A 21,472-nucleotide genomic window follows, 5' to 3' on the forward strand; every position below is an offset into this window, starting at 1 on the left:
AATACATAACCTATTATACATAAACTATTATAGAAATGATAAAAATTCCTTAATATCAAATTGCTATCATTGTCAAATTTCCTGCATCTCATTAGTTTAAAAAAAAAAAACTGGTTTGTTTGAATCATACATTGCACATGAATATGTTTCTTAAATCTTTTATAATCTGTATAGGTTCCCTCCCTTTTTAAGTTATAATTTATATGCTTATTCTTATTTATTTAGTCAATTAGTCTTTTCAAATAGCTATTTATTCACAAACTCCAAACTTGGGAATTTAAGAACATGTTCCTTCCTGAGGTACTTTCCTACTTTGCCAGCTTTATAAACTCTCCATAAAAATTCCAATATTGAAAAAACAGTCTTCAATAAGTGGTACTGGGAAAACTGGGCAGCTACATGTAAAAGAATGAAATTAGAACATTCTTTAACACCATATACAAAACAATAAACTCAAAATGGATCAGAAACCTAAATGTAAGGCTGGATACTATGAAACTCCTACAGGAAAACATAGGCAGAACACTCTTTGACATAAATCATTGTAGTAATTTTTTAAATCTTTCTCCTAAAGCAAAGAAAATAAAAGCAAAAAATAAACAAGTGGGTCCTAATTAAGCTTAAAAGCTTTTGCACAGCAAAGGAAACTGATAAAAGAAAAAAGGAAACATATTGAATGGAAAAAAATATTTGCAAATGATATGACCATTAAGGGCTTAATATCCAAAATATATAAACAGCTCATACAACTCAAAATCAAAACAAAAAAAAAAACCAAATAAACAACCTGATAAAAATGGGCAGAAGATCTGAAAAGACATTTTTCCAAAGAGGAAACGCAGATGACCAATAGGCACATAAAAAGATGCTCTCAACATCCCTAATCATCAGGGAAATGCAAATCAAAACCACAATAAGATAACACCTCACAACACCTGTCAGAATGGCTGTCATCAAAAAGACCACAAATAACAAATGTTGGCAGGGATGTGGAGAAAAGGGAACCTTTCTATACTCCTGGTGGGAATGTAAATTGGTGCAGCCGCTATGGAGATTTGTCAAAAAACTAAAAGTAGAACTACCATATGATCTGGCAATTCCAATCCTGGGTATGTATCTGAAAAAACCCTCACTAATTTGAAAAAAATATATGTACCTCAATGTTCACAGCAGCATTATTTGCAATTGCCAAGATATGGAGGCAACCTAAGGGTCCATCAACACAATGGAATACTACTAAGCCGTAAAAAATGAAATTTTGCCATCTGTAACAACATGGATGGACTTGGACGGCATTATGCTAAGTGAAATAAGTCAGACAGAGAAAGACACTTAATATGTGGAATCTAAGAAATACAACAAACTAGTGAATTTAACAAAAAAGAAGCAGACTCACAGATACAGAGAACAAACTAGTGTTTACCAACGGAGAGAGGGAAGTGGGGGGAGACAATATAGCAGTAGGGAATTGAGAGGTGCAAACTATTATGTATAAAATAAGCTACAAGAATATGTTGTACAACACAGGGAATACAGCCAATATCTTACAGTAACTATAAATGGGTATAACCTTTAAAATTTGTGAATCACTATACTGTACACCTATAACTTATATAATATCATTCATCAACTATAACTCAATAAAAGTCGTATCTCTAAAAAAGATTCCAATTCCAGTGTCAACTGTAGCTCCTTTCTCCATCCTCTCTCCTTTACATACCCTGCTAACAGAATCATTCATTCAAGAAACATTTTAAAGCACTAACTGTATCACATATTGTGCTAGACACTACTAATACAAAGACAACAGCAGCAGTGATAAAAACAAAGAGTAGTGTTTAATGAGAGGTTACTATGTGCCGGACACTGTTACAAATGCTTTCACTTGAATTAACTCACTGAAGTTATCTGACTCTCTGAAGTTGGTAATACTACTATCCCTATTTAACAGACAAGGAGACCAAGGCACAGAGAGTTAAGTATCTTGCCCAAGGCCACCCACTTAGGGAGTGGTGGAGCCAGGCATGACACACTCGAGCAAGAGCCAAAGAATCCCAGCTCTTAGCCACTCACCATGCTGCTTGCATGAGTGATTAAGAACAAATCCTTCAATTTTTTCTGCTGCAGGAGGCAGACATACAGGCCAGGTACAAATGGGACACTTCTTCACTTGGCTCCAGAACACCACACTACTCTGGCTTTCCTCTCCCTCACTGGCTGTTCCCTTAGTAATTCCTTTTCATCCCTCCAACTTGCTTACATCGCCTAGGGTCTCTTCTCTTTTCCATCTACATTCATTCCTTTGGTGTTCTTACCCAGTCATGTGACTTTAAGTACCATGTGTATAGTGACAATCCCAAAATTTTTACTTCCAGCCTGGACCTCTCCTGTGAACTCCTAACTTGTATATTCAGCTGTCTACTCCATACCTCCAGCTGGATGTCACAGGCATCTCACACTTAATACCCAGGACACATAATGGATAAGCTACTAGACGTAATAAGAGGAGTTAGCAAAGTTATCAGATGTTAGGTCAATCTAAAATTTGATACCATTTTTTTCTATACCCATAGAAGGCAACTGGGAAAATATCATAAAAATAGATACTAGTCATGAGTCTAATTGTAAAATATCTAGAAGTTAACTTAAGAACACACAGGCTCTCTATGGGGAAAATGTTAAAATTCTAATGAAGGACATAGATGATTAGAATAAATGAAGGCATATTCTATGTTCTTAGATGAAAGGACTTAATATTTTGAAGATGTTCTCTCCAAACAAATCTATAAATCCAGTGCAATCTCAGTAAGAGTTCCAGTTGGATTTTTATGAGAAACTCAATAAACAGTGATAGGCAAAATTCTTTAGAATGAAAATATATTGAAGTCCAAGCAGACTTCAGAATATGGAATATGACAGGGATGAAGAGAGGCATTTTATAGTCGTAAAGGGATTAATTCAGCAATAAGATATAATGATCCCAAATAAGTATGCACCTAATCACAAGGCCTTCAAATACATAAACTATAAACCGACAGAACTGGAAGAAGAAAATGACAGACCCAAAGGTATCCTTAGAAACTCCAACACTGCTCTCTTAGTGACTGCTAGTGCAACTAGACAGAGAATCAGTAAGTACACAGAAGATCTGAGAACACTAATCAACTTGACTTAATCCTCACTCAGAAAACACTCCACCCACAAATGCATATTTGTTTCAAGTGCACATGGAACTTTTACTAAGATAGAATACATGTCAGGTCATCAAATAAGCCTCAGTCAATTTAAAAGAATTTAAATAATGCAAAATATATTCCTTACTATAATGGAATTAAAATAAAAACCAGTAACAGAAAGATATCTAAATTCCCCACCCCAACAACAGCAACTGTTAAATAAAACTTCTAAACACCCCACAGGTCATAGAAAGAAATCACAAGGGATATTAGAAAATATTTTGAATGGAGTGAAAATGAAATACAACATACCAGAAGCAATGGGAAGCAGCTTAAGGAGTATTAGAGGGAAATACACAGCTTAAATGCTTATATTAGAAAAAAAGAAGAGTACGAAACACATAGAGCAAGCTTCCATCTTAAAAAGCAAGAAAAAGAGTAAATTAATTAAACCCAAAATAAGTAGAAGAAAGGAAATAATAGAGTCGAGAAAAGAAGTCAATAACAGAAACAGATAAATCATAGGGAAAATCAGTGAAGCCAAGAGCTGGTCTTAGAAAGGATCAATAAAACTGACACACGTCTAGCTACACATCAAGAATAAAAGAGAAAGGACAAATCAGCAACATCAGAAATGAAAGAGAGCACATCAGTACAGAGCCCACAGGAACTGAAAAGGATAAAAAAGGGAGTATTAATAACTTAATAAATTTGGTAACTCATATGAAATACACAAAAATTCCTTCCAATATACAAACTACGACAGCTCACTCAAGAAAAAACATATCCTGAATGGCCCTGTATCTAATAAGGAAACTGAGCTTATAATTAAAAAGCTTCCCACAAAGAAATGTTGGTGCCCCAGTGGCTTCACTGGCAAAATTTGCCAAACTTTTAGGAAATAAATAATATAGTTTCACAAAAACAATTCCAGAAAAAAAGAGGAGAGAATAGTTCTGGATGCATTTTATGAGTCTGACATTACCCTGATACAAAAACGTGACAAAGACATCAAAAGAAAACCACAGACCGATACTCTCATGAATGTAGATGCAAAAATCCTTAAAACCTCAGTCAATCAATCCAAAATATTTGATAAGGATATTACAACATGACCCACTGGGGCTCATCCTAGGTATGCTAACATTCTAAAATCACAATGTAATTAACCATATTAATGAGAATCCCCCTACTAAAAAAACCCAACCATACAATTATTCCAATAGCAGAAACAGTATTTTGACAAAATTCAATACTCATTCATGATAAAAAATTTTCAACAAACTAGAAATAGAAGGCAACTTCCTCAATTTGCTAAAGGGCATCCTAATGTTAATATCATACTTAACTCTGAAAGACTTAATGCTTTGCCCCTAGAACTAGGAATAGGGCAGGATGTCCACTCTTACCACTTTTATTCAACACTATACTAGAAGTCCCAGTTAGTGCAATAAGACAAGGAAAAAAAGGCATTCTAATTGGAAAAAAATAAAATTTTTTATTCACTGACAACATGATGATCTAGTAAAAAATCCTAAGGAATCTACAAAAGAAGCTACTAGAACTAATAAGTTTAGCAAGGCTATAGGATGCAAGGTCAAAACATCAATTTTATTTCAATATACTACCAACAATAAATTTGAAATTGCTAATTAAAACAATTCCATTTATAATAGCATAAAGAAATGAAATGCTTAGGAATAAACTGAAAAAATATGTACAGTATCTGTAGACTGAAAACAAAAGAACATTAAAAAGAGAAATTAAGGAAGACCTTAAAAGTCGACATAGACACCATGTTCATGGATTAGCACTGTTAAGATGACAATTCTTCCCAAATTGATCTATAGATTCAACATAATTTCAGTCAAAATCCCAGCAGACTTTCTTGCAGTAATTGAAAAGCTGATCCTGAAATGTACACAGAAATGCTGAGGACCTAGAACAGGCAGGGGCTTGAACTTCCTGATTCACTCAGGGCCTAGAAAGTGCCTGGCTCATGGGAGGCTTACAGGATAGGTACTGAATACATTAATGAACTATGACAGAATTATACAGAATAAAAGAAAATGGGCCAAACTGTTGACTTTTTATTTCCAGACAATGGAATAACGACTGATTTTTAAAAAAAAGTCTTCTCTGTTTTCTCCAAGAGGCACTTACTACTTCTGTATTTAAAATTTTCATTTGAATAGGTAATACATGAATATGGTACAAAATTCAAAAAGTGTGAGAATATACAAAAAGTAAATTATGTCTTTCCCTTCCCCTCTGCCTCCCCAGAGGAAACAACTCTTACAGTTTCTATATATATATATATTTTCCCCTAGATTGTCATTTGTCTTCTCATTTTCTTCATCATGCTTTTGCCATGCAAAATATTTAAAACAATTTCTATACATCTGCATTTTACCAATTTTTTCTTTTATGGCTTCTGGGGTTTGTCATACTGAAAGACCTTCCCTAATCTGAGGTTATTTTTAAAATTCTCTTACGACTTATTCTAGTATTTTTATGTCTTCATTTTAATTATATTAAAATATTTGACTCAACTGCAATTAATCTGAGTCTAAGGAATGAGATAGGGATCCAAGTAGGTTTTTTCCAGGATGCTAACACATGCATCTCAACTGAGTTATTGAAAAGTGGGTTTTTTCCCCCACAGATATGAAATGCCTCTTTATATTAGATCAAATTTCCTTTATAGATCTGAGTACATTCCTAGACTCTATTTCTGAGCCATACCTTAAGATTTTAATTAAGGTAGCTTTATATACTATGTTTTAAAATCTGGGAGCTCTAGTCTTTTCTCATTACCTTTTTCAGATTTTTCTTAACTAGTTTTGAATGTGAATTCTGGAATCAGCTTAACTAGTTTAAAAAAAATCTTGCCCATACCTGTATTGAGATGATACGTAAATTACATATTAAATTAGGGAGAACCAAATTCTTTACACATTGAGTCTTCGTATGAAAGACCTAGTATGCCTTTCTTTTTTATTCACATTTCTGTATACATCTCTCAGTCTTACTTAAAGGTCTCTTTATATATTGTTTTCACACCTAGTAAGTTTATTTCTCAGTACTAAGTATTTATCTTTTTCTTGTCTAATACAATTTTCACCTAATATGTTGTCTCCCTGGCAGCTTGTGTATAGAAAGGCTATACATTTTCAATCAATTCTATATTAATTTTAATTAAAATTTCATATTAATGTTTGTATTAATATTACTCAATTTTCTTCTTTGTTTTCCTTTGTTCTCTAGTAATTTCTAAATATGTAACATATAATCTGCATATAAACATAACATAATCTAACATACATAACATATAATGGTGATAACTTTACCTCTTCTTTTCCAAATTTTCATACTTTAATTTCTTAACTGTATATTGACTGGTATATCCAGAAAAATGTTAGTTACAGTGGTGATACTGAATATTCTGAATTTACTAGGAAACTTCTATCGAGTTAGTCCATGAAGACATGTTAACTTAGAATGAGATTTATTTCGTCATATCACAGGTATCTAACTACTTCTATTAAAAAAAATTTAAATTAAGAATGGATGCTGCATTTTGTCAAGTGCATTTTTCACCATCTATAGTTGATCAAATGATTTTTCTCCCTTAACTATTAATATGGCAGCAACATATACGTGTAAATAATATTTATAGCAATAATGATTCCTACTGAACCGTCTTTTCATTTCTGGCATGAAGCCCACTAGATAATGTTTTGCTGGTGTTGTACTGCTTGTTTCTACATAACCTTATTTTATTTGGTTATTTATAGGTAGAACTGATTTATAGTTTCTTAATATATGTGTATGTGCCCTTTTGGATTTTGGCATCTATATCACATTCATTTCATAAAAAGATGTTTTTCTTCTCCTTCTATACTATAAAGCAGTTTAAATACCAAACATTTGTTCGAACATTAAACACTGACGCTACATGCACCTCTAATGTTTGCTGGGATGATTCGTCTGTGAAACCACATGTGCCTGGTGAATCTAGGGGAATGGGGAGGAAGCTTTTTAACTTTCTTTTCCCATGGTAACTGACCTCCTTAAATTTTTTCTATCTTATTTGGGGTAATTTTGGGTATTTATTATTTATTGAAAATTATCAACTTTATCCACATATATGGCTATTTGTAGAGAACTAAGTAAATTTTAATAACCACCGTGAGTGCGGTTATGTTCCCATTCTCTTATTTTATATATTTATGTTTTCTTTCTTTAAAAAATTGTGAAATAAAAGAATTAGACCACTTTGTAAGAATAGGAATGTTTACTAGCTATTTCTTGATGAGTTGAAATAAAGACTACCTCAGGGTGGGAGTGTATAGCTCAGTGGTAGAGTACATGCCTAGCATGCACAAGGCCCTGGGTTCAATCCCTAGTACTTCCATTAAAAAAACTGAAAATAATAAAGCATTTTTAAAAATTATTTAAAAAGACTACCTGAGGCATAATTCCTTTAAACTATGAAATAACAGTTACATTTATATACATGTAATTGCTTACCAACATCTGTTAATAAAAATACCTTTTTTGATCGATTTCTTGCTGCTGTTTAATGTGTTTGTTCTCAAATTCACGAATATTTTCTACACCAATTTCTTCACAGAAATGTTGAAAAATATCATCTTCAACCTTTTAAATTATTTCAAAACAAGTGGTTTAATAATTAATTTTAAGACAGTATATATACAGACAATACTTAAATCTAAGTTTTTCCCACCAAGATTTTCCCAGACTGGGCCAGAGAGCGAGCCCAACAAGCCTGGTCACCGTCATCTGGGGAGTCAGCGCCTTCTCCTTCTTTAACTTCATAAACTGTGCTTATCTATTTTCAAATTTCTTATTCTAAAAACTATGTAAGAAAGCCTACAAGTGGCCTTTTAAATATTCTGGCTTTATCAAGTGTTTAATACAAAATCAGAAGTACTGCATTTATATTAGCCACACCAAAATACAACATTCTACATAAACAAATAAAATACTCTCTCTATGTGAGTAATACTATAGTCAGGTAGTATAAAACCAAGAGGACTAAAGAATAGAATTAAGACTCAAAAAGATTTGGAAAAATTAGAATGGGCCAAATCCAACAAAACAACATTTAACATTTTTAAAGCCCTGAATTTATGCACAATTATAAGAGAGACTTGTTTTAACAACAGGACATGTTAAAAACTTTCAGATTTCAGTTGAATATAAATTAAATATGAATGTGATAAGACTGATGCATTAGTAAGCTATAATTTATATAAGCAGATAATCCAAACCATGGAAAGTTATAGTTGGGTGTTTAGAGTCCCATGGTACTCTGTACTGGTCATACAATATTTTTACATTATTTTTTCTTCTAGGCATTGACAAACAATAGTGTATCCAGCAGCTGGTTACTAGAACTGGTCTTAAATCCATGGTAAATGTAAATAAATAAGGAATTAGGGGTGTTTAATCTGGAAAAGAGACAATTAAGGAGCAACATAAGCATGGTTTCAAATTATATGGTAAAAGGCAGAACTAACAGGAATGGGTGGAAGTTACTGAGTGATGGTGTGACAGACAACTTTTTAAGGATTAGAGATAAATAACAGTGGAATGAATTAAACCACAAAATTCCTGTCACTTAATAAGCAGAGGCTAGAAGATCAAATCTGTTGCCCCAGATCCAAGCAGCTGTGCCCAGCATGTAATAAATGTTCAAGAAAAAAAATCACTGAGTGAACACACAACCTTAAAAGATGACACAAATGGCAAAGTTCTTTCCTTCCCGGTGTTAAGGGCAGTGAGAGAAAGAAAGCGGCTGAAATTTGTACAATGGACGAGGAGAGGCTGGAGAGCAGAAGAGAGTGAACTATGCCCTAGTCACTGTCTCTCGAGATGGGCAATAGCAGTTCTCAAGAAACACAAGGAAATGAATTTGGCAAACCAATAAAACTTAGCACTTATCAGCAATGTGCTGTACACCAGAACTTGACAGAACACTGTAAACTGACTATGCTTCAATAAAATATATATATAAAATAAAATTTATATATATATATAAACAAACTTAGCACTTAACAGACTTTGCTTTAGCACATTTTGAAGAAGTCCTTAATCTGGTGTCTGGTCTAGAACTATATTCTACATGCCATTTAGTAATAAATGTATCATTCAAAACCTTATCTATCTTTCCTTGAAATTCTTCAATTCTTTTTTGCCGTTCTTTGATTCCTTCACTCAACATAGTACATTGAGACTCTATATTCAGCAGTTCACTTTGTAGCTGAGATTGTTCCTGATTACAAAAGAGAAAAAAAAAGTCTTTTTAGTACGGCTATTTTGGCTTTATATCGTGAAGCCAAACACATGACAGTTATCTTTCAGAATAAAAAGGGAATCCATGAGATAAGGTAAACGGGGCAGGTACAACTGGATAACAACATTAACAACCAGGAAAATAAAGTAACCTAAAGGACTGTAATATCACCTCAATCACGGGAAAAAGTGTAAAAATCACACGGTGCTATATACAGGTAATCCCTGAAATTCTACGTCCCAGTTCCAATCTCCATCAGATTTTACGCAAGCCTGTGTTACCCGGAAGAAAGCGGCCAGGCGCTTCTTTTTGATTATTTCCAGTTCGCTCTGAGAATACTTGAGTCGCGTCTGAGTCCCTTGTACTAGAGTCCGTAATTGTTTCAAGTCGGCTTCCTTGCGAAGTGCCTTCATTAAATTCTAAAAAGGAAGGGAAATATGATAACACTTTATAATGGAAAAACCTTCACTTTTCAGAGTGCTTTCATACATTCTAGCTCACTGATTTTTACATATAACCACACCCACACTCCATCTTCCCTTCTTCTGAAAAAACATTGGGCAATTAAGTACAGAAGCCATCTGGGGTAACTAAGACGCCATGCAGCATCCTCAAAAAACTAACTCCCTAACAGGAACCAGGCAAGAAAATGAGGAGTGGGGAGTGCCTGTTCCACCCAAGGCACACACGTGGCATAGAGGAGACCACATGATACGTGTTGCCTTGCTCTGCACATATCCTCGTCTTGCCTCGTCCATTTCCTTCTCCCTTCACCTACCCTATGACTCAACCAAATTAACTCCCTAGTACACGTTCTGTATTTTTACTCCAAGTCCTTATATGAAAACATATGTACACATATTCGCCCATATATGTTGTTTTTCAGTCTTGTTTTGCAAATTTAGAATCATGTTAAACATGCTTTTCTGTCTCCTGCTTTTCTCATTCAGTTACTCACAAAAGTCAACTGATAAAACTCTAAATTCATTCTTTTAGTGATTGCATATTATTCCACAGTGTGACTATACCAAAATTATTCAACTCTTCTCTCAATGATGGGCATTCACTGTGCTTCCTTCCAGGCTTTTGCCTCTACAGTAATCGTAATAACGTACTTGTTTGTATACCCTTAAGTATTTGTGTTTTTATTCCCATGCCATAGATGCTCCAGGGTGAGATCAATAGATCAAAGGTATTCATGTTTTTTATTATGCTAGTTGGTACCAACTGCTTTCCCAAAGGCTAAAACAATTCACGTTTCTATAAATGACTGTGTGTTTCTGTACAACTCCACCAGCATACATATTTTTCCCATCTTACTTATAGATATGAAATAATCTTAATTTGTGTTCCCCTAAGTTTTATATTCTATATTGACACTTTTTTTTGTTTACTAGCCATATGGATTTCTTCATTCAGTGAACTAGGCTAATCCTACCCTTTGCCCAGATGTTTCTATCATGTCTTTTTCATGTCAGTGTATAGAGTTCTTTGGTAGTACAGGATCTACAGTTTTCATTTTAAACCTTTTTTAAAAAAATTATACAATGGCTTTTATCCTCATTTAAAAATTTTTTTATTTCAAAATTTAACCCACCTGGAATTTATTTGTATGCAATTATATGGGGCACAGAGTTACTTCTCCCTAGATGTGCTAATACCATTTACTAAATAATCTATCCTTTTCCCACCAAACTAAAACAACGTATTAGTTGTATATTGTCAAATATACTGGGCCTATTTCTGAAATTCCTATTCTTTTTCATAGATTAATGCCAATACTACATCAGCTTGGTTACAGTGGCTTTTCATAGTATTCTATATGCTGGCTAGAGAAGTTCTAACTCACTCTCTTTATCACTTTTTTTTTGTTTTGTTTTTACTAGTCTCAGGAAACTCTTCACTTGTAGGAATTAGAGGATCATTTTTTTTTAAATCCTTGGTAGTATTTTAATTAAATTTGCATTCAGTTACATTAATTGGAGGACTTCTAACCCAAGAATATCATGTCTTTTCTTTCAGTTGTTGTTTTATCATTCAGAAATAATTACTGTGCCTTTATACTTATCCCTATACTTTCCCTTTTTAGATGCTTTTTGATAGTAGAGAAAAACTAGAGTTTTATTGATGTATCCTTCTCATTATCTTATTAAATCTAGTAGTTTTTAAACTACAGTCTTATCAGCCTAAAGCTACTTTTTCTTTTTGAAAACATATACAAATTATCTCGTTTTGTGCCTACTGTATTCAATACAACTTCCAAGACCATGTTAAATATCGGCAACAGCGGGTATCTGTCCTACTTCCTGATTTTAATTAAAATAGTTAAATTTTAATGCTTCACCATTTAAGCAGTTATTTCAGTCAGTTTTGGGTAACAGCTATATTTTATTTTACTTAAGTAATTTCCACCAATTACTCTTTTACTCAGAACTTTAGAACCAGCAGCTGAACTTTCTCAAATGCCTTTCTACATATGATCATGCTATTGTCTCCTGCCTGTAATTTGTTAATGTCATGGGCTATGTTGACTGATCACTTAATACTGAAACACCCATATATTCTTGGAACAAATCCTACTCAGCAGACGTATTTTTTTTTTTTTTTGCTACACTGCTGAATTCTCTATACTGATACTTAATTTAGAAATTACACATTTATGCTCACAAAGGAAGTCAGTACTTAGTTTTATATTTGTAGTATTTTTATAATATTTGATATTAAAGTTATACTACCTTTATAAAATAAACTAAGAAGGTTTCTACTTTTTCTATGATTTAGAATGGCTATCCCAACACTAGAATTATATTAGAAATGAACTGTAAACCCATCTGGTTCGTCTTTTTCTTTTTTAACTGTGACAAAATACACATAAAGTAAAATTTACCACCTTTACAATTTAAGGGTACAGTTCAATAGTGTTAAGTACATTCACACTGTTGTGCAACCAACTTCCAGAACTCTTTCCCTCTTCCAAAACTGAAACTATACCCATGAAATAACTCCCCATTCTCTGATTCCCCCAGAGCCTGGCAACCATCCTTCTCTTCTGTCTCTATGAATTTGAATACTCTTGGGACCTCACATAAGTAGAATATACAGTATGTCTTCAGTGACTGTCTTATTTCATGGAGCATAATAGCTTCAAGGTTCATCCATTTTTGTCCGTGTGTTAGAACTTCCTCCCTTTTTAAGGCTAAATAATATTCCATTGTATGTATAGACAAAATTCTGTTTATCCATTCATCCACTAATGAATACTTGGGTGGCTTCTACTTTTTGGCTATTGTTAATAATGCTGCTATGAGTATTCTTGCAGATCCTGCTTTCAATTCCTTGGGGTATATACCCAGAAGTAGAATTGCTGGATCATATGATAATTCTGTTTAATTTCTTGAGTAGCCACCACACTGTTTTCCACAGTTGCTGCACTATTTTACATTACTATAGTTGTTTTCAATGGGAAATCATTCAACTAACAGTGGCTTAAAAAAATGTGTTTATTTTTCTCACACAAGAGCAGTCTAGAGTGATGCAGTTCCTCAACAATGGCACCTTTCAGCTTCTTAACACGATGGTTTTTATACTCAAGCTTCCTGTCTCTTTGTACAAAACTACTGCTCTGTCTCCAGCCCTCCTGACTGTATTCCACTCAGGAAGAAAAAAACGCAAATTATAATACCAACATTTCTACCTATACCTCTAAAACTGTCACATGGCCACCGCTAGCTACAAGGGAACTTGGGAAATCAAGTTGTTCTAGATTTCTATGATTCTTTAATAGAAACAGGCAAGGAAGGAAGAGGCTGTGGGTGGGGACTGGGCCAGCCAACTACACCGCTGCCTGCCTCTGCTTCATTTCAATATAGTTACGTGCCTGTTAAGATTTTCTCAAAATTATTTTAATTTTCTCATTCCTGATGTGTATGTTTGCTTCTAGCTTTTCTCTCCTTCATTAGAGTTGTAAAGAGTTTATTTTATTAGTCTTTCAAAAGAACCAGCTTTTAGATTCATTTTTCCCTTTTCTATTTGGAGTTTTCTATTTGATTAACTGCAGCTTAAAAAAAATTCTGTTATAGTTTTACTTGTTTATTTTGTGGTTGTTCTAATTTCTTAAAGTAATAAATTCCATTCTAGTTCATCTCTCTTCTTTAATAATGAAGATATTTTCCTCTTGATGTAGCTCACTGTGTCTCAAAGACTTTCTATTCATTACTTTTGAGACATCTTGTAATTTTCCTTGATTACATCTTTGATCCCAAAACTATCTACAAGTACATTTCTTAATTTCTAAGTAGACAGGTTTTTTTGTCACTATTTATATTTCATTAAATTATGATCAAGGTGACCTATAAAAATCTCTGCTTTAAAAAAACTACTGAGGTTTCCACTGTGGATAAGCATTTGATCAGTTTTCAATAAGTGTTTTATGGATATTTTAAATAATCTCCCATCTATTGAGCATTTATCATTGTTTTATAAAGTAGACATTAACTTAATTCTCTTAACAATGCTATGAAATAGGTACTATTATTATCCCCATTCTATTGATAATAAAATTAAAGTATAAAAGCATTTATGTAAGTTATTCAGTCACACTGCTATGAAGTGGTAGAAACAGAATCTGCATTTAATCTTATTGATTATATTACAAATTCCTCTACATTGTTTCTGTCTACTAGATTTGCCCAATTTTTTAAGAAGTACATATAGTGAAATGTTTCACTCTAGTTTCATTTTTATTAAGTTTTCTTGCTTTAAATATTTAGGTGTTATGTGCTTCAAAGAGGGCTAAAAATGGAGATCTTGTTTTTTAATACATAATATCCTTCTTTATTCAATTTGTTCAGTAAATATTTATTGAAAGCTTACTATAAGTGAGGATTTTTAACCTCAAAGTTCACATTGTCTGGTATAGTCACTTGTTCTTTTTCGTTTGCATTTGCCAAGTGCTCGTTCTATAATTTTCAATATTCATTTTTAAGACAATTTCTTATAAATGCCATTTAGCTGAATTTTGCTTTTTAACCTATGACGGTCTTGGTCTTTTAATGAGACACTTAAATCCACTCATGTTTACTGTAATGACTGATAAACAAAAATTTTATTTCTTCTTTTTATCTTTCATTCGATTCATGCATTATTTTTGCTATTTGTTCCTGTGCTAATTTAGTGTACTTTTAAACACTCCATGTCTCCCCACTCACCAACATACAATTTTTAGAATATTCTTCCTCTTCTCCTTAGAGATGAGACCTTTGGAATATATTTACTTCTTTCTTCATCTCCAGGTCCTAAGTTTTGCTGAGTTAGTTTAGCACTATTCACTTATTATTATTAGGTCTGATCTAATCCATGTGTTGCTCAGAGTACCTTCTCTAGTATTTTTGTCACGTGGAGTATGTGGATGACATTCTCTCTGAATTTGCTTATCTGCAGATCCCTAAGAGGTGAATGATGTAATACAGTACTTTCCCTCAGTTGTCTGCAGCCCTTATTCCAGTCTTACCTAGTTCTGTAGTTGATACAAGGTTGATAAGGGGTATTTTTTAAAGGAGGGGAATCCTAGAAGTTCAGGAATCACACCTAGATCTGTGTTACTGTGTGACTTTTCTCATTAAGCCTACAAGGGAACTGTGTGTGTCCTTTCAATTGGCAAATTAAGGATCCTCAGGTTAGACATTTTCTTCTGTTTTGTTTAATTATTTCCTCTCTTCTGTGTTTCTTTTCCTCCTTCTGAAACTTTTATTATTCTCACACCAACTCTCCTGAGTCTGTCTACCAAGTCTCTATTATTTTCATGATATCTTTATCTTTGTAATTTTCCCCCCTCACTGAGATGCAATTCCATTTGATCTTCCAGGTTATCAGTTTGGGTCTCAATATGGCAACCCTATCCTTCAATCTATCTATTGCATTCTATAGTTTAGAAATGTTTTTTCATGCCAGAAAGTCTTGTGTGTGTGTGTTGGGGGGTGATATGGGAAGGGCCAACACTATACTGCATCTCCTTAATGCTCCTTTACTGTTTTTGTTCAAGGGCTGACTGGCTCCCAGAACAACTCAAACGCATTTATGTATTTCTTTGCCTCCTGAGGATCAGGTCTGGGTATTAACGTACCCTAAATGGCAGCTGCCCTACAAATATGCTCTACACCCAGAGGCCAGCAATTAACAACAGAAGACTGTCAGTGCCCAAATCTGAGGTACAGGGAAAGATATCTCTCTGGTCTCCCTGGCCTCTCCCAAACTCAGGAACAGGGAGGCCACAACCTACTAACGTTTAGCTTCATGGGATTCAAGAAGACTAAGCAAATTCACATGGGACATATATTTAACCTCTCCCTAGGGTTCCCCTATGTCCTGATTCTTCCCCCAGTACTCTTCAAAGATCACAACAGAAGTTCTGCATCAGCTTTTCCTGGTGGCCTCCCCCAGAATCCAAGGCATCATTCACACCCAGCTCTCCACTAGGTTCAGGTGAGACACACAGGTAGGAGATTTGTATAAATAGGATACTAATTCATTTCAAGTTGTTACCTTCCTACAACTTTCTCTGTGCCTAGGGCTAAATTTGTAAAACCTTTAAAAGCTGAATATTTATACACCTTAGATCAAAACATAATATGCAGTCTTATGCTTACAGAAAAAGATTAAAATTAGTTGAGTAACCTTGCCAGAATATCTCCTTGAATCAAAAACTGGTCATTTGTATACAAAAAAGAAGAAAGCTAAATAGGAAAAATAAATAAATAATCTAAAAGCATTCTACTGATTTAGTATCTGTTAAAGTTGACATTTCAAGAAAGTGTGGGGGATTACAATAGTCAACAAATAATACTTTGGAAGGAAGCATTATTGAATTTCTTTTGTCATTTTAAGGAAGAATAAAGTCTTTCTGAACATGGCATTAAAATCCAGAAGTTATAAAAGATTAATACATTTGGCTATATAAAGAAAAGTTTAAAAACACATACTGTCAAAATGAAGTCAAATGTCAAATAGATACTGAGCAGTAAAAAGGAATGAACTTTTGATGCACACAACAACATGAATTCCAAAAGCATCAAGCTAAATGAAGAAAGCGTAACACTAAAGACTACTTGCTGTATGATTCCACTTATGTGAAATTCTAAATGAGAAAAAGCTATAATGATAGAAAGTCAATTGGGCTGCAAGGGTCCAGAAGGTCCAGGGGAGTGGACTGACTACAAAGGGGCACAAAGGAATTTGGGGGGGTTATGGAAATGTTCTATATCACGATTTTGGTGGTGGTTACATGACTACATACATTTACCAAACTTATTGAATTATACATTTAAAATTGTTGACTATTACTGTATACAAATTATACTTCAATATAGCCAACAAAAAGTCCAGTAGAGAATATACTTACAACATATATGACTAAGCACTTATTTACTTATGTACAAATAATTCTTGAAGTAGTTAATAAAATAACAACCTAAAATCTAAAAGAAAAATGTGCACAGGAAATAAATAAGAAGTTCACAGAAGAAAAAGTTACAAAGAACCAATGAAGACATGAGTAAATGCTCAACCTCAGTAATAATTTAAGAAATGCATATTCAAACAATTGGATTACTTTTTTTAAACCAGACTGGCAAAGATTAAAATATTTGCTAATATTTAGTGCTGCAATCTAGAGACATACACATTCTACTACAGATTTCCTTTTGATGGGAATTTAGCAATATCAACATTTTAAATACACATATGCTTAGATCTAGAAATTCCACGCATAAATCATCATAGAGGTACATGTAAAGATATGGTAACAACAAACATTTCTATAGTGCTTACATTTTTGGCAGGCATTGTTTTAAGTATTTTATCTGGAATATCTGATTTAATCTTTAAAATAGCTCTAAAAGGAAATTCCTTTATTATCCCCATTTTACAGATGGGAAACTAAGGTACAAAGGGGTTGGGTAACTTGCCCAAGTTCATACTGCTGGCAAAGTCAGGATTCAAATGCAGGCAGTGTGGCTATAAGATTTACACTCTTAGCCACTGTGTCATTCTCCCTGTCTAAAGAATGTGCAACGCTGCATTGTTTATAACGGCAAAAAACAGAATGTCCATCATTAGAAACTGGTTAAATAAACAAAAGCTATATAATGAAATACTGGGCAGGGTTCATTAAAAATAAAGTGGTTTCTTATATGTTAACATGAAAACAAGTCCATGTTATGATATTAAATGACAAGGCTTATTGGAAACACTATCCACAGCAAAAGTCTAATGAAACTAATCAGAAAAGTAATACATAGGTATTTGTATGTAGAGAGAAAATTTCTGAAGGCTATGCATCAAACTGTTTAGCAAGTACCACTGAGATGTAAGCATGGGTAAGGGAAAGATTTTCATTTACTTTATTCCATTCTGAATAATTTGAATTTTTTTGAAACTATAGGCATGGTACTTTTATTATCCAAGAAATTAGCTTAAGAACACAATTAATCTATTTAGTATTCTACAATTTTTACAACATGGATTTACCTTTAATTCTTGGATTAGCTGGGTTCTTCTGTCTCTTAAATTCTTTAACTCTTTCTCATCCCAGCATCTAGCCTTGTATTTTAAGTCACTTGACCCTCCAGAGATCACCCCAGATTTTAAAAATAATGTTCCATCAAGAGCTACTGTCTGTAAAATTAAAAAATATTTTACCTTGGAAAAATGCACATAAGGAAGATAAAACCAGAATATAATATGGCAATTTTTACAGCTGAGAATTTATAGGTGAGAAAAACCACTTACTGAACTCTACTAATAAAATAATTAGCTTATGAGGGATACTAGCCAACCAACAAATTCAAATGCAAAATCCTGTTTTGCTAAGGCCCAAAGCAATTCCAGGCAACAAATTAGCAGCAATTAAAAAGGTTCAAAATAAAACTGTGTATTAGTTTCAAACATATTCAATATTGAGAAGCAAAACCCAATAATATCTGTATTTAATATCACACAGTTTGCATCACGTAATACTGTATTTTGAAGAATCTGACATCACATGTCAATGATATATTATGAAAACAACCTTAGTAACTTTAGGATACCAAAACTATTATGTTCTAAAATGAATATGAAACTGGGACCAATAAAAAAATTTAAATGGAATCAAAAATATAAAACAGCTTGAAGTTTATAGTCCTGTGAGTAACCATATATGCTTTATGGAATAAATGAAAATACTTCATGTTTTACAAATGTCTGTAATTAAGTGGTCAAAACAGAGGAGACTGACTGAGGAGGACTATGACCATGTAACGAGCTAATAAAAAGAAAGCCAACAAACAGGAGTCTCATTCATCTCTACTTTCAGACAAACATTCCCTGTGTTTGAGACATTCTATACTGGGGACTGGAGTGACCAAAGGCGCAGAAATATGGTACTGATCCTTAGGGAGTCATGCTAATAGTGAAAAGCAACATATTAACATACCATTACAGCGTAAGGTGATGAGACAACAGAAACACACTCAGAATAATCTGGAAGCATAAAGCTGGGGTGTTCCAACCCAGCCCAGGAGGTCCACAAAAGACTTCCTGAGGAGATGACAGCTTTCAGTGTTCTTATTAGAGGTACTAGTTAGAATTAGATTAATTATATTTAACAGAAAATGTATCTCTCTCTTGTGATTAGAGTCTGTATGGAGGTCGCATAGTAAACAAAAAACCAGACCCCTCCGACCGCACCACTCTGCCATCCCAGCACTGGGATTACTCCTCACGGGAGACAGGCCTTGTACTTTCTGGAAGGCCTTGGGGGCTCCCCTCCCTCTCAACTGAGGGCTTAGCAATGAGTCTTCTCATCAGGTCTGAACTTTGGAAGAACCCTAGATATCTACCGGATACCTGCAGCAATGGCAGGAAAACTGAACTCCTGCAGGCAAGCCCTGGTCTGGAAGGCAGTTTCCCTCACTGGGAGGCCGACTGTTACGAGCTCAGTTTACTCCTCCGACCTCCCCATAAAAACGTAAAGCGGCATGGAGGAAGCTTCCCAGTCCTGGAGTGCTTTTAGCTCATGCTGTCTCTGCCTGGCCAAATCACACCTCTGGAAGGAAAGCTGCGGAACCAAGCAGGCTCCACTGCTTCTCTGCTTTTAAGCTGTTCTCAATAAAGCTTACTTTACATCTACACTGTGTCACTAGTGATGTGTGTGTCACTGTCTCTTATACAATCTTCAAAGTCATTCTGTAGTCCAAGATAACTCCTAGAGCTCTAGCTATTGTGTATTACAAGAAAGAAGGAAGGAAGGGAGGGAGCAAGGCTGGTAGACGGGGCAGATTGTGGAGCTCTTTGTATGTCATCACAGGAAGAATGAGAATCAAATGCAACTGAGGACTGATGGGGCCTGTGGTGGGGGGAGGCGGGGGGTTAGCTCTGAATGGTTGGAGCAAACAGGAGAGAGAAGTGGGTAGATGTGAACTTTAAATAGACCACTTTGGCAACCCATCTGGAAAATGGGTTGGTCTAAGCGAAGCCAGAGGTGATGGTATGAAATAAGCCAATAACGCCTAGGGTAAAGAAAAGGAAAAATATTTGAGAAATACTTAGGAAGTATAATCAGGAAAGCTTGGGAACTAGAAAGGTTACAAGGAAATCCTTGAGGAAAACTAGAATTTCATTTGGCTAGAACAGTGGTACCAAGAATTGAGTTACGGAATACAGAACATAGATCAAGATTTAGAAAGAAGAAAATGAATTTAGTTTTAGATATGCTGATATTACAGTGCCTGTGGGCTAAAAAGTTTTCTTATTTATTTACAATGTCTATCTTAGCTATTTCTTAAAAGAAATTAGATTCTTTTATAATTATAATAGATTATTATAATGAATGTAAATATAAAATAAGAGCTACAAAAAATAGAGATAACAAATTATAGAAGGTGAACAAAGAACAAAGTATAAGTAATTTAGACTATTATGAGAAATCACTGAATTCAATCAGATAAATAGGAAAAAGAAAAATTATTCAATATATGATGTTTTGACAAGTAATTAACCATTTAGGAGGAAAAAGCTAATACCTGCATCTAATGACAAACATCAAAATAAATTCTAGATTAAAATTAAAACACAGAAGTGATACTGTATTTTAAAAAGTGAAGAAAAGTTAATATATATTTGATCTCATAGTAAAGACTCAAATATACATATACGAATAGTTACAAAGGCTAAGAGTGATATAGTTGATTATCAAACATATGGCATATACACCATAATACTCACTAGATCTTTCTAGGGTATGGTTGCTAGATTTAGCAAACAGAAATATAGGTTGTCCAATTAAATTTGAATTTCACATAAAAAACAAGTAACTTTGTAATATATGTACAAATGTTTTATCTGACAACTATTCTAGGGGGCAAGACAGGGATGGTTTTTATTTTCCTTTTTGAGTTCTATTTTCAAATCTGAACATTTACTAACTTGTATTTCTGATGTGTAAAAGACAAACATAACACAAAAGAAAAAAGTCCATGGGGTTGGCTTGGAGAGAAGTGTATCAAGAACTCTGAGGTAAGAATCTGTCATAATATATATGGAATTCTAATGCCAGCTCTCTCTTCCCAGCCATGATACTCTGGCAAGTCAACCCCTCGTCTTTCAGTAGGGCTACAATAATCTTTCGAGATTCTTTTTACTCTGCTGCCTGGCTGACTGCTTCTGCTGTCACTGCCACCATTTACCACTGCACATACTTGCCTGACACTGCATATAGGCTATCTGATTCTATGTTTGCAACACTGTGAGGTAAGTATTTCTACTTTACAGACTGGGACTTAGATATTAAGAAACTTGCCTAAGGCCATACATAGGGACTAAAGTCCAAGTTGGTCAAACATCTATGTCCATGTTCTTAACCATGTTATACACCTCCTTCAATTCTAAAAACACAGTGGGCAACAATTTATAGAATTATAGGAGTTTTTTTGGTGATAGT

The 21,472-nt window shown here is 34.1% G+C and overlaps 1 protein-coding gene across 1 annotated transcript in view; it reads right to left on the bottom strand.

Moving 5' to 3' along the window:
• SMC1B (structural maintenance of chromosomes 1B) overlaps window positions 1-21,472 on the bottom strand; it is a 71,711-nt gene that overhangs the window by 16,431 nt on the left and 33,808 nt on the right. Inside the window, exons 12-15 of the mRNA XM_010960158.3 lie at window positions 18,022-18,168; window positions 9,780-9,917; window positions 9,361-9,477; window positions 7,732-7,838 (exon numbers count right to left, since the gene is read on the bottom strand). Of these exons, the coding sequence (XP_010958460.1) occupies window positions 7,732-7,838; window positions 9,361-9,477; window positions 9,780-9,917; window positions 18,022-18,168 (509 nt within the window). The remainder of the gene's footprint in view (window positions 1-7,731; window positions 7,839-9,360; window positions 9,478-9,779; window positions 9,918-18,021; window positions 18,169-21,472) is intronic.

This window comes from Camelus bactrianus, chromosome 12 (assembly GCF_048773025.1).
Source record: "Camelus bactrianus isolate YW-2024 breed Bactrian camel chromosome 12, ASM4877302v1, whole genome shotgun sequence".
Classification (NCBI taxonomy): Eukaryota; Metazoa; Chordata; class Mammalia; order Artiodactyla; family Camelidae; genus Camelus; species Camelus bactrianus.